General features: G+C 44.4%; 1 protein-coding gene across 9 annotated transcripts in view; it reads left to right on the top strand.

The window, feature by feature from the left end:
* The first annotated feature begins 6,072 nt into the window (after nucleotides 1–6,072).
* The window catches only part of COL24A1 (collagen type XXIV alpha 1 chain), a 128,171-nt gene continuing 122,598 nt past the window's right edge, over nucleotides 6,073–11,645 (top strand). For 4 of the 9 annotated variants that reach the window (XM_071750602.1, XM_071750600.1, XM_071750603.1 and 1 more), the window contains exon 1: nucleotides 6,077–6,720. In XM_071750602.1, coding sequence (XP_071606703.1) covers nucleotides 6,665–6,720 — 56 coding nt within the window. In that variant the 5' untranslated portion in view covers nucleotides 6,077–6,664. Of the gene's footprint in view, nucleotides 6,721–11,645 lie in introns of all 9 variants that reach the window. The other 5 variants (XM_071750599.1, XM_071750597.1, XM_071750595.1 and 2 more) reach the window with 3 other exon arrangements.

Raw genomic sequence — 11,645 nt, 5'->3', positions numbered from 1 at the left:
ATATCTAATACATTTTAAATAAATGAAGAACAGGATCAACATTTCATCTCTAAAAATATGGTGATGAAATTAGCCTATTAAAAATACTGTGCTATACTGGTGGTACAGCTGTAAGGGATTTAGAAAAATTAATTATATTACTATTGTAAAAATATCAGCATTGAAGTTAGTGCCAGGGTATTTTAGTCTTGGATTCCATATATTCATTTGTCTGGTATTTTCAGAAAAAGTAATCTGCTTAAAGTTCCTTTCTCTATATAATTCTTTTCTTGCCATTATACATGCCTGATCTAGAATTCTTAATTTGGAAATTAAGTGTTCATCAGACAAAAATAGCATGTTGTACTTAACAATACCTTTGGCTTTCTTCTTGAATCCAGAGATTCCAAGAAAATGACCATCAAGGAGCCCCATTTCTTTTTCCTTTATTGGGAGCTAAGGAGTCATGGAGGAATCTGATGATGACTTACTCATGAAGGGGAAAAAAGTGGGAAATAGTGTGATTTCCATTTTCAATTATACTGTTAATACCTACAGAGTCTGGAAACTCCTGTTTTGATGAATGTCATCAACGAATGTTGTCAGCTTTAAATTACTCCATTGTCCTGCATGATTGAGGTATGTTGTGTGTTAGGAAACATGAGAGAATTTAAAAATCACTAGAGAAAATTGGGGGGAAGTTGGAGGAAACTTTCTGACATATCAGAGCAATAATTTCTTATTAATGGTTGAGATAGCTACACGAAATTGGTCACATTATTTATTATTTTGTGATTAAATTTTCTCTCTAAGGTGGAGTTAATAATTATTCATAATAGTATGGACATTATTTCTCTCTCTTTCCAAGTCTGGTCAGGGAAAACGGAGTTCTTGTGGCTGCCTCAAACAACCATTTATTGCATAATTTTGAATGTCATAACCTGGAATCTCATGAAAGTTTCTGCTTCTATAACTGGGGAGAAAACTCTGATTTTAATGGGAGAACAAGGCCTTTTACTTCAGGGCATAGACTTAACATGGTGTTAGCCACTAAGCACCAGTAGCTCACCTCTCATCAGGTCAGAAAGTAGAGGACTGAGGCTTCTGCAACCTCCCCTTGCTGCTGCCAGAAGCTAATTTTGTAGAATCAAGCCAACACTGTATTTTCGTTACCACCAAAGAAATATCTGGGAATAAGTTCTTTTGGCTGCCAGGCAGCAGTGTGAAAACACACATAGCCCCAGGGCTGGAAGAGGAGGTGGTCAAGAAAGGCTTTTCTAGGACTAATGAACTGTGGGATGAAGCATCTCCCACAGTTGCTGAGGAAAGAAAGGGAATGTCTTTAAAAAGGACTGGCATAACGCAGAGCTTTCTGTGGCTCAGGAATGAAATACTTCTCAGATGAATGTACTGCCTCTTCCAGATGTATGAGCAATTTTTAGTGCTGGTGAGATTTTGTTAGCAGGCCTACAGCACCATATGAGTTTTAGTGCAAATGGGCTCAATAACTTTTTCTTTTATAGACAGTGATTTTCAGAAAATACCTATAGGTTTTCTTCTGCAGAAAGATGTCCTATGAGGTCTCTCTAAGGGTTTTTTTTTACCCATCTTTCCTATGTGAAAGGGCCACAGAGCATTCCGAGGAGACCAAGTAAATGTCCTTGGGTATGAGCTGGTGTTTGTTTAGTTAGGACAAGCACAGCGTTTTTTTTTTTTTTTTTTTGCAAAAATAGGCTTTTGCTTCTTTCTATCGATGGAAACAGGGCAAGTTTTATATAACGACAGAGAAACAGGACCCTCTGGGGAGGGGTTCTGTCAATGTCCAGAAAGGCATGGGCATGGGCTCCCCAGGAAGCTCTGGGGAGACCTGCAGGGCAAGCCCTGGTGAGGGGACCCCACCAAGGTAGCTGAATGCCTGTGGCAGCAGGTCACAGCCACTACTCTGGTGAGGGAACTCTGGTTAAACACAGCCACTGAGGCCTGTCTTGCTCTCCATCTCTCTCTTAGCACGCATCAGTAGCGGTGCTGATTTAGTCCTAAGAATATTCTTAGTTGTATTTAAGGACTTCCTCTACCAAGGCGATTTTCAGTTCAATGAGTATCCCAGAAAACACCTCATGTCAAATACATCTTTTTGCCTGCAAGAGTGGGTGTCTCCACTTCCTGCCTGGATGGCAAAAAACTCCATCGATGATGGGATAGAGATTAACTAAAAATGAAAGTCATTGGGTTTTCTCGGAACTCCTGTTTTTTCTTTCACCAGTTGCCTTTAGGCTCCAGAGCCCCTCTCTGAGATGGAAATTTACTGTGCTTCTCTCTTGGCAGTTTGGCCTATTTGGTAATTGGAGTCTTCTCATTTGGTGAGTTGTTCCTGTGGTTCCCATATTGCACTCGTTCTTGCTCTCTTATTTTCCATTCCCTTATTACTTTCCTAATAACTGCTTCTCAGGCTTCTCTCTTCCTTTAATATTTCCTTGTGTGTTTGGCTAGGCTTGTCTGCATTCCTGGTAAGGCATACAATGTGCCATCACTGGAACAAGACGTCATGGCTTTTCAGCTGCTGGGTGTAGGGTTGCTCCTCCAGAAAGCTTTGCTTCAGCCACCCATTTCAGCTCTTTCCACAAGAGTTTTTGCTCTGCTTTGTGATGGGTCTCTGCAAAAGCAGCAACATTCTAAAACGAATGATACTTGGTCTTGTAAACAATTGCAAGTATCTTGGCTTCAATGAGACACCTTTCTCAGTAGGAGCCTCTGGAGCCTTGTGGTCTGGAGCCTCTACTCTGTCTTGCGGTTCACTGAGGCTCTCTTCTGTTTCCTGTTCCTGGCAGGACATATTCCCTTGCTTGTTTTCACTAAGCATCTGAAGGAACCTCACTAGTCCACACAGTCATTCATGGCTTGGCATTTTTGTCAGTCCTGACTCTATTGTGCCAGTTTTTTCTCTGTGCTAGGACCTTTAGGTTTGGTACCCAGAGCATCTCTCCTTTTCCATCTCTCAGACCCTTCCCCTCACAGGTATTTTTGAGGCATAAAAATCCTCTTCACTCTGAATTCTTCAGAATGAACATTTATGTTAATTATATCTTTAGTTCTCTATTATAAAACTAGAAGGGAAGGGATTAATCTAAAGAGTCATCAGATGTGCTTTTTAAAGGTATTTCCAGATTTTTGATATATTCAAAACTGGCCAACACTTCTCACTAATTATTTCTCTCAGAAGGTCACAGAAATGACAGGGAATGGAAGGCAGATGCTGGTCATTACAGTTTCTTTCACTTCCTTCAAAGAATAGACACATCTAATAGTCTGAGACCCAGAGTGCCCCTTTCTTCAATTTTACCCAGTCGTTGTCAAAGACATGCTGTAATCCTTTCCATTTCTTGTATATTTTAATTATAGTTGATAGCTTGGTAGCTTTCTTTAATGGGAGCAATGTGTTAAACTTTTTTTGGCTGCCACAGAGAGAATTCTAAAGAATTTTGCTGAGCTAGGCTCCAGCAGGTTTGGTACATAGCCTAACACCATATAATGTGGAGTGCAGGGAAAATCAGTTCTCCAAAGGGAACTCAATAGCAGCATGGATCTTCTGCCAAAAAATCCTAATTCTGGGACTGTACCAGGAAACTTGCATGGGTCCCATTCTGCTCTTACTCACGTCAAAGGTAAAGTTCCTATTGACTGCAGTGGGATAAGGCTCAGGCTCCAACATTCAGTTGTCACATTCCCATTTCAGACACTTACCTTCAATTTCTTTCTTTTTTTCTTCTGTGTTTTTAGGCTCTGGCAATAATAATTGCTCTCTCCTCTACATTTTCTAGGAGGAGAATCACAGATAGGAACCGTTTTCCTTGCCTCTTACACTGTTTAATAGCAGCTCGTTCTGTGCCCCTAAGTGTGGCTGGAACTCAGCAGCTGTAATCTGGAGTGAAAGATGAGCAAGTTAGAACATGAAAGGAGGAAAAAAGCTACTGGAAAGAAGACAAACAGCAGAAGAGCTTGTCAGACAAGAAGTGATATCTTGAAAGAATTAATTTTGTACTGAATTTATGCAGTAATCCCTGGGTTTCTTAGAAGAGACAAGAGAAATCAAGGATAAGCTGTGGTCAAGGAGGAGGCAGAAGATGTGAAAGAATGGGATCTCAGTACATTTGCCATAGGAAATGAAAGTCCAGCATTACTGTGTTGCAATGAGTGCTAACACATTTGGAACTTGACAGTGACTTTAGTGTGCGTAAGTATACAGACTTCTATATATAGCTCTGGAAATAAACACATGTAATCTGATAGCTTTAAACATAGTAAGTCTTGCTCATTAGGCTGTACGAACGCTTGGAAGAAGCAAGTGTAGGAGTAAAATCGATACAGATTTCTGTCCATGAAGCCTAGAATTGATTTGGAGCTGATTTAAAACACAAGCTGATGGCCAGCAAGCTGGGGAACAGCTGGACTCTTTCCAGCAGTGCCAGATACTTGCTGTCTGACTTCGGGGAATTCCTTTCACCTCCTTGTGCTTTTTCATTTGCTTCTTTCATCTGCATTAGATGGTGTTAATTTCTTTTGTTGGGAGCTTCAGCAAGAGATACTAGGCAGGCAGACCCGGGAAGGGAAGAAGGAACATAGGAACATCTCTTGCACATTCCCAAGCCATTTATGAACATGGAGTTCAGAGACTTTTCAGCTGCGTGCAGCAGAGGATTGGGAAGGTGCAGGTAATCCTTTCCCTGGCCCGTGCTTCCCTGCAGCCTGATCAGCCCCTGGGCTGCTGACATGAGAACAGCCGAGGATCCTGCCCACATAGCCTGAAGGCTGGGTTCAAACCACAGCAGGGGCTGTAGCAAAGATATAAGGAGCAAAGTACCAAACAGGAGGAAAATTTACTACTTTGTGAATTTATTTTTTTATTTTTGAACATAGAAAACCAAACAACCAATGCTAATTTTTAAACTTTATACTGTTTTAAGTCACTGTATATCAGGGTCAGCAAAGCTGTATTTTACACCCTGTGTGGGCAGCTGGCTAGAATCTTAAATTGTGCATTCTTCAGTGTGAAAGTGAGATCTCAGCATGTAAGGACCCCAAGCCCATCTCGCCGTTCTCTGCAGCCGAGCTCCTGTACTTGTAGATGTGCACTGAAATGAGGGTAGGACTTATCCAAGATCTCTCTCAGGGCAGAATTCTCTCTGTAATAGCCCTAATGCTGATGCTAAAGAGGTAAGAAATTAACTATATGCCTACCGCATACAAGACATCTTATTTAAGGGATTGACAGATATCATGGAATGGCTCTAAACCATTCCAAATTTGATCTGTAATGTACACGTTTTCATTCATCTTCTTGCCAATAAGCAAAAGAGAAATTAAATACAACACTACAGTTGCTGGAAGCCATTCAAGTGTGGTTTAAAACAGAAATACTGATTAAAACTTTATTGCAGCAGTTCCAATATCTCCCTGGACAGACACCATGTTCTCTTCAGTGAACAAATACATTTTCACGTTTTGCTGTTACTTAGTTAAATGCAAGGTACATAGGCAGGCGGGCAAAATGTTGTCAGCTTTTACCTTTGGCATTCAAAAAATGAAGTAAATAGGAAATTCCCTAGCAGCCAGTGAGACTGTACAGATTCTGAGTGACTGAAGGCATTGAAAATGAATGCAAGTGTGAAATTAAACAGTAAAGCACTCTGATGTGTTGCCTGAGAATAAATTTTCCTCTACAACTTTGGCTTCTCTTTCATATGCATAAAGATGTCTTACGGGATAAAGTTACAACAGACTGTGCTACTAGGACAAGGTAAGAAAACTGGAAATTAAAGCTGAAAGACCCTAACCTCCTTAGGAGAAAGACAGAGAAGGGTGTCATATTTCTTCTGGTATTGTAATGCTACCAAATTACATCTGCTCTTCAAAAATTCTCCAGAGGGAGGATTGCTTGACCCCACTCCAATTATACTCGAGATACAAAACCTCCAGCACACTCAGCTTTTTCTCTTTATCCTATTTCGTCATCTCCCTTCCCCCCACTCCTTCCTCCGTCCCCACATTTCCATTTAAGTTGCAGCTTCCTGCTGAGCTTCTCCAGCTGGAGCCCAGCGGGAATCGAAGGCGCTCCTGCCCTGGGGATGTCCTGAACACCATCACCTGTTTGCCTCGCCCGTCCCACCCCCCGCAGCAGCGCTGCCGCCCGCACCTGGGGCTGCCACTCCCCGGTCCCGGCTCCGCTGGGGCGGGCAGTGCTCGGCTCGGCTGGGCCCGGCACCGCGTCCGAGGTCACCAGCGCGGTGCAGCGCGCACCGTGCCCGGCCGGGGCCCGGCCTGCCCCGGGGGCCGTGTTTGCTGATGTAATCGCCAGGCAGCTGAAACCCAACACCGCTGCGGGCGGGAGGGAAGCACCACCGGTGCCGGGGCGGACGGCAAAAGCGCCGCTCCGCCGCCGCACTCCGCGGGCAGCTGCGGGGCTCCCCCGCCGCACGGCCCCCGTCGCCCCCCCCCCCCCTCCCGCCTGCCCCCCCCGTCGCCGCGCCCGCCCCCGCGGGCCGTACGCGGGCCGCCCTCGGGCTTGCGCGGAGCTCGGCGGAGACCTCGGGGCCGGCGGGGTTTCATGGACAGGACCTGACCCTGCGGCGGCGCGGCGCTCGGCTCCGGCTTTCCCTCGGATCGCCGCTGCCCGGGCAAATGCATACAAATGCATTTGGGAGCCGAGAGGACAAGGCGAGGACGCATCTCTCCCGCAGCACGAACGTAAGCGAGAGCCGGGGAGGCGTGACGGAGGGCCCCGCTCCCCCAGCCGGCACCGCACTCCAGCCCGCCGCGGGGCCGGCCGGGGTTGGTGGCTGCGGCTCGCTTCCCCTCTCGGGGCAGAGGATGGACACCCGGGTGGGCTCTTCCCCACCCCTACTCCCCGAGCTCCAGCCGTAACCCCGCCAGGTCCCGGGTGTCCGGCGGGGGCCGTGGTGTGCCGCCTGCCCGCACTAAGCCCCCCTGTGCCGGTGGCTGGGTGGCTCTCTCCGCTCTGCACTGTCCTAGCCCTCTTCTCCCGCTTGCTTTCGGCGATGCTCCTGGTCCCGTCCAGCACCCTATTGTCATCCTGCCCTGTCCAAGCCCGCGTCCCTGCAGGCAGCCCGGCTCTAGGGAGGGTTGCGTGGGTTTGTGTCCCCCGAGGAACGGGGGCAGCCTGACCTGAGAGCCAGTGTACCCCCTCCCCAGGGGTGGGAGAGGGATCCTGGGGGAATCGTGCCTCTGCACTCACAGGTAACGCGGCTGCCTGTCCTCCCTGGTTTTGGTACAGAGCTGTTAAAACACAGCAAGCAAGAACTGCGGAATTTACCTTTGATACTCTCTTGCTAGCAGTGATGACCGGGCGGGTGAGGTGCCCTGTACTGTCGTGATTCCACAACTGGCTTAGGTATTTCCAGTGCGTGGTTGTCTGTGATGTAAAGGCAGATCTCTGCTCATCTCTGTAGCTTGTCTAAAACCAGCCTAGGCAAGGTGATTGTGAACTTGTGATAGCTGTTATGATGTTATAGAGGTTATCAGTATATGTCTTTTTGTGAAGTGCTTGTTTTATTCTGGCTGTGGCTTATTCACTGGGAGCTCCGTGTGGGACAGAGGAAGGTTTATTTTGAGTTGTTGGAGGACTCTGCTGCTCAGGTGAGCCTGGTCTATAAGCTGGGTGCCCTTAAGTTCTTATGAGCAGCTAGGTGGTTACTGAAGATGACCTTCCCAGGAGATCTCTGTGTTTAATAGCTGTGTCTGTGAGACTTCTTGAGCAACTGTCTGAGTGCAATTTATGAAATGCTCTTATTTTATAACTCTAAAACGATATAAATGTCAATTGAACTACAGTAAGGTAGTAGAGAAGCACAGATGCAGTTTATACTTGTTCAAAATCTGAAATCACTTCAGAATATGTATCAATAACCTTCTATATGGACAGAATCTTGCTTACCTAGTTGATATGAATAGGGAGAAAGCAACGTGGTTGCTTGACTGTGTTAAGAAATCTGAAGTCTTCGTGAAAGGATCAGGTTTCCTCAGCATAATATATGAAACCATTCAGTCCCTTGCAACGCAGATTACCTTTCTGTGGACATGCTGTTAGATCATACCTGCTACCTGTATGAAAGTGTCTCTGTAGATTAAATAAATAAGGCTCTTATAGCTCCATGGCTCCTAAATCTCTTGCCAAATATCTTGGTGCCTTGTGTTCCCCTTGTCTCTTGCAAGTGCTGAGTTGTAGAATGTTTGAAGAATGATCTGCAAGATGCACAGAGACAAACCTTGAAAGAATAGAGTATTTCACAGGAGTGGGAATTTGAGCTGTGTACATGTGCTTTAATACAGAGGAAAGCTCTTGATGCACTCTGGCCAGATGAGAGCTAGTGTAAAAAAATCAAGGACAGGCTCATAAAATGGTTCTAAAAACACATATTTGAAATTAATTTTTCTCCTTCTACAAATACTAGCAGTTGACTGTTCTTCTGGATGTGGTAGTTTCTCCTCTCAAGTCAAATGCTGTTCATAATGTGGCTGGACTACCAGGCAAGGGAGTTTTCTTTCTGTGAAGCACAAGCAGTATTGTAGGATTACTTTTAGTCCACTAGTCCTCAGGAGCAAAGAGCAATACATCTTTTGATCCTCTGCCTCTCACTTTGTCTTGTGTCTCCCTTTTCCCCTTCTCTCAAATTTTGAACCATCGACATCTGGGATTTTCCCCTTGTCTGATGAGGTGCTCAGTGGCATCTGTGCCTAAAGGGTATGCAGCTGTGATCTGGGAGAGGCTGTGGAGTTTGTTGTTCCCTTAAACCATGTTCATTATAGGTCTCTTAAAACTTGGAAGCATCACTGGCCCTGCTGGCTGATCTTGTGAGAGCAAAAAATGAAGACCTTCTTTTCAGCTCATGAAATATAAGGTTTTAACAACATAGGAGTCTTTTAGAAGATAGGGCATCTTTGTCCACAAAGCACTTATCACCTTTCTCCAAGCCTTCAGGCTTGCTGGACACAAACTGGGCTGCTTTCAGCCCAGATCAGAGGGGATCCAGGGAAATAATTCATGTAGGACAGGTGCTGGGATTTAAACCATAGTCACCGATGAGGGTTGAATGAAGCTCTCAAGTTTAGCATATTCTGCATCTGTGTCAGTTACATTGGGAACAGGGTTCCTTGCCTTCTCTATCAGCCAGGTATTTAATCATTTAAATTTAATGTTTAGGAAGCTAGCCTGGAATGAAGAGGATACTATTACCCTGTGTCACAATGCACTGACCAAACCTGAGCTCTGAATGCTGCTGCATAGTCTTCAGAGGGTGGAATTTTGCATCACTGCTTGCCACAACTTGCTTTGAAACTTATCAATTTCCTCATCCATCTGACATCCCTGATGGAAAAAAAGTTAACACGGATAGTTGCTGTCCACTCAAAGGAAGAGGCAAACAGCTACAAGAAGTCAAAGATCATCAGAAAGATAAACAGTAGAGTGGCTCAATCACATTTGATAGTGCCTCCAAGCAATTATATAATTGCCCTCAGCTTGTGTTTTTATGTAAAAAAGGAGATATCTCAGATGAAAAGGTAAGAAGAGGGGAGGAAGTCCAGGGGATACCTAGATTCTAGGGCTGGACATAGCCAAGGGATATTGGAACAGCTTCATGTGTGATCTTAAATAGGGAAAAATGTGATTTTACGTTTTTCTGTTTTTGTGTCCTACCAGGACAAGTATCCTCAAAAGGTCCCCAGGGAGGGTTAGCTAAGACAGCCTGTCCAGGGTTTCTGCATGCTCCTTGCTTTGTGCCTTGCAGCTGTGGCAGGCCCAGGTACCTGTTACACAGCAGGCAACCTGGTGGCACAGTGGCAGTGCTTTTGTGAGAATGGAGACTGCAAACTGGCTGCTCTGCAGCTTTTAATGGAAAAAGAAGTGATCTTGACTACAAGGGGAGGGTTTGCATGATCAAATTATGTCAAAGACAGAATTTCCTTTTTTTCGTCTTCAGATATAGAAGGCTCCCTGGTAAAACTCCAGGTTCACATGGTTTCATTTACAAAATCTTGTGAAAAATGGAAGAAGGAAGACTAACTTTTCCCACGCATTAGGGAACCTCCAGTCCTATGGTTGTTTCTGTTCTCTGTTTTTTCTCTTAGCTGATCACTCATCTGTTCTTGACATTAGTTGGAGAGTAGTGCATAAGCCAGGTATTTGTCTAACCTCGCACTAAATGTTTCTGTATATCCAGTTACATCTGTGTAATTTACAGCCATGGGAGTATTTTGGAATTTCTTGCCTTCCTACAACATTTGCTGGGAGGTGATGGAGGCAGACACCTGACACACAGCTTGTCCCCGGCTGATGTTGTGGAAGAAGCTGTTGTAATGTTGAGAAGCATTGTGTTTGCAATTTGGGCTCTGGAGTTCTTTGAACGTGCTGACTTTGGAGTTAACTGAAATGCTTAGGACTGTTTTACAGTGAGTCCATTTTGTGCCCGTGAAAGTCAAATAAACAGTTGTGCTGATTTTTAGATGATAAAGTGCAATGCATGGACTTGCTTACTAATGCAGGTGTCTGCTGTCACTGACCAGATGATGTGTTGTGTGACACAAAAACTATTTAATTGTGAAATAATGCCAGAACTTGAATTTGGGTCTTCAGAGCTGAAAAAACAAAGCAAGTGTCCTGTAGCTGATCTGCTGTTTGGACAACAGGGCTGGGTGTGGGGAGGAGGTGGTTGAGAGCTACCTGCTCCTTGGGCTGGGCTGGGGAGGGAGAAGCTGAGCAGAAGCAGCAACACCATCTGCAAGTGACTCTTTCCTCTAAGGGGAGCCTAGTTGGAAAGCTAGGGTGAAACGCCACAGGAAAACTTCCTAGGTGAAAAGAGGATTAGTAGCCAAGCCCATCTTGTGCTAGGTCTATGAAATTTTACTCTTTATTTCGCTGAGCAAACTTAGTGATAAAGCCAGACTTTTCTTTTTCTCGCTTTTATGTATATGGATGTTTCTGAAATGTTTAAATTGATGTTTCATTAAATGCCATTCCGTATATGTATATAAATGCATATATAAAATAGTTAAATCATAGCACAATTTCTTGTCATTTTAACAGTGCTAACACTTGGTATATGCATACATTATCCTCTGAGCTGAAAGTAACCTGACAGTGAATGCTTAGTAGAAGCAACTTGTCTGTCATTGCTGCTTGAGCCACATGTTCCTGTTTTAAGTGGTGGACTTTTCTTCCTGAATTTTTTATGCTGTGCAAACTTGAGGAATTAGCTGGCAAAACTACATCATAGGAAGTGACAGGTGTTTAGTCTAGATATGGGTTACTATTATTGTTACCTACATCTATTTCTGTACCTGGATGTCCAACATGAACAGAAAATATACTTCTCATTTATTGAAAGATTCAGGCACTTACAAGAGTGTGAATAGGTGCTAATCTGGCTAATATGATGATTGAATAGAAAATTGTCTGGTTTTAACCATGGTAAAAATGTGTTCTTTGTCCAGCCCCCAGTGCTTTGCCATGATGTCCTCATTTAAAGCAAACTGCAAGCATATAACCTATATCAACCTTATATACATGTTGGAGCTTATGGTACCTCCCAGTATTGCACTCTTCTATCCAAGCATGAAGTTTTAAGTCAAAGTGTAATGGATTTTTTTCATTTTTT

The sequence above is a fragment of the Heliangelus exortis genome, chromosome 8 (assembly GCF_036169615.1).
Source record: "Heliangelus exortis chromosome 8, bHelExo1.hap1, whole genome shotgun sequence".
Classification (NCBI taxonomy): Eukaryota; Metazoa; Chordata; class Aves; order Apodiformes; family Trochilidae; genus Heliangelus; species Heliangelus exortis.
This window is presented reverse-complemented; position numbering and strand designations above follow the sequence as displayed.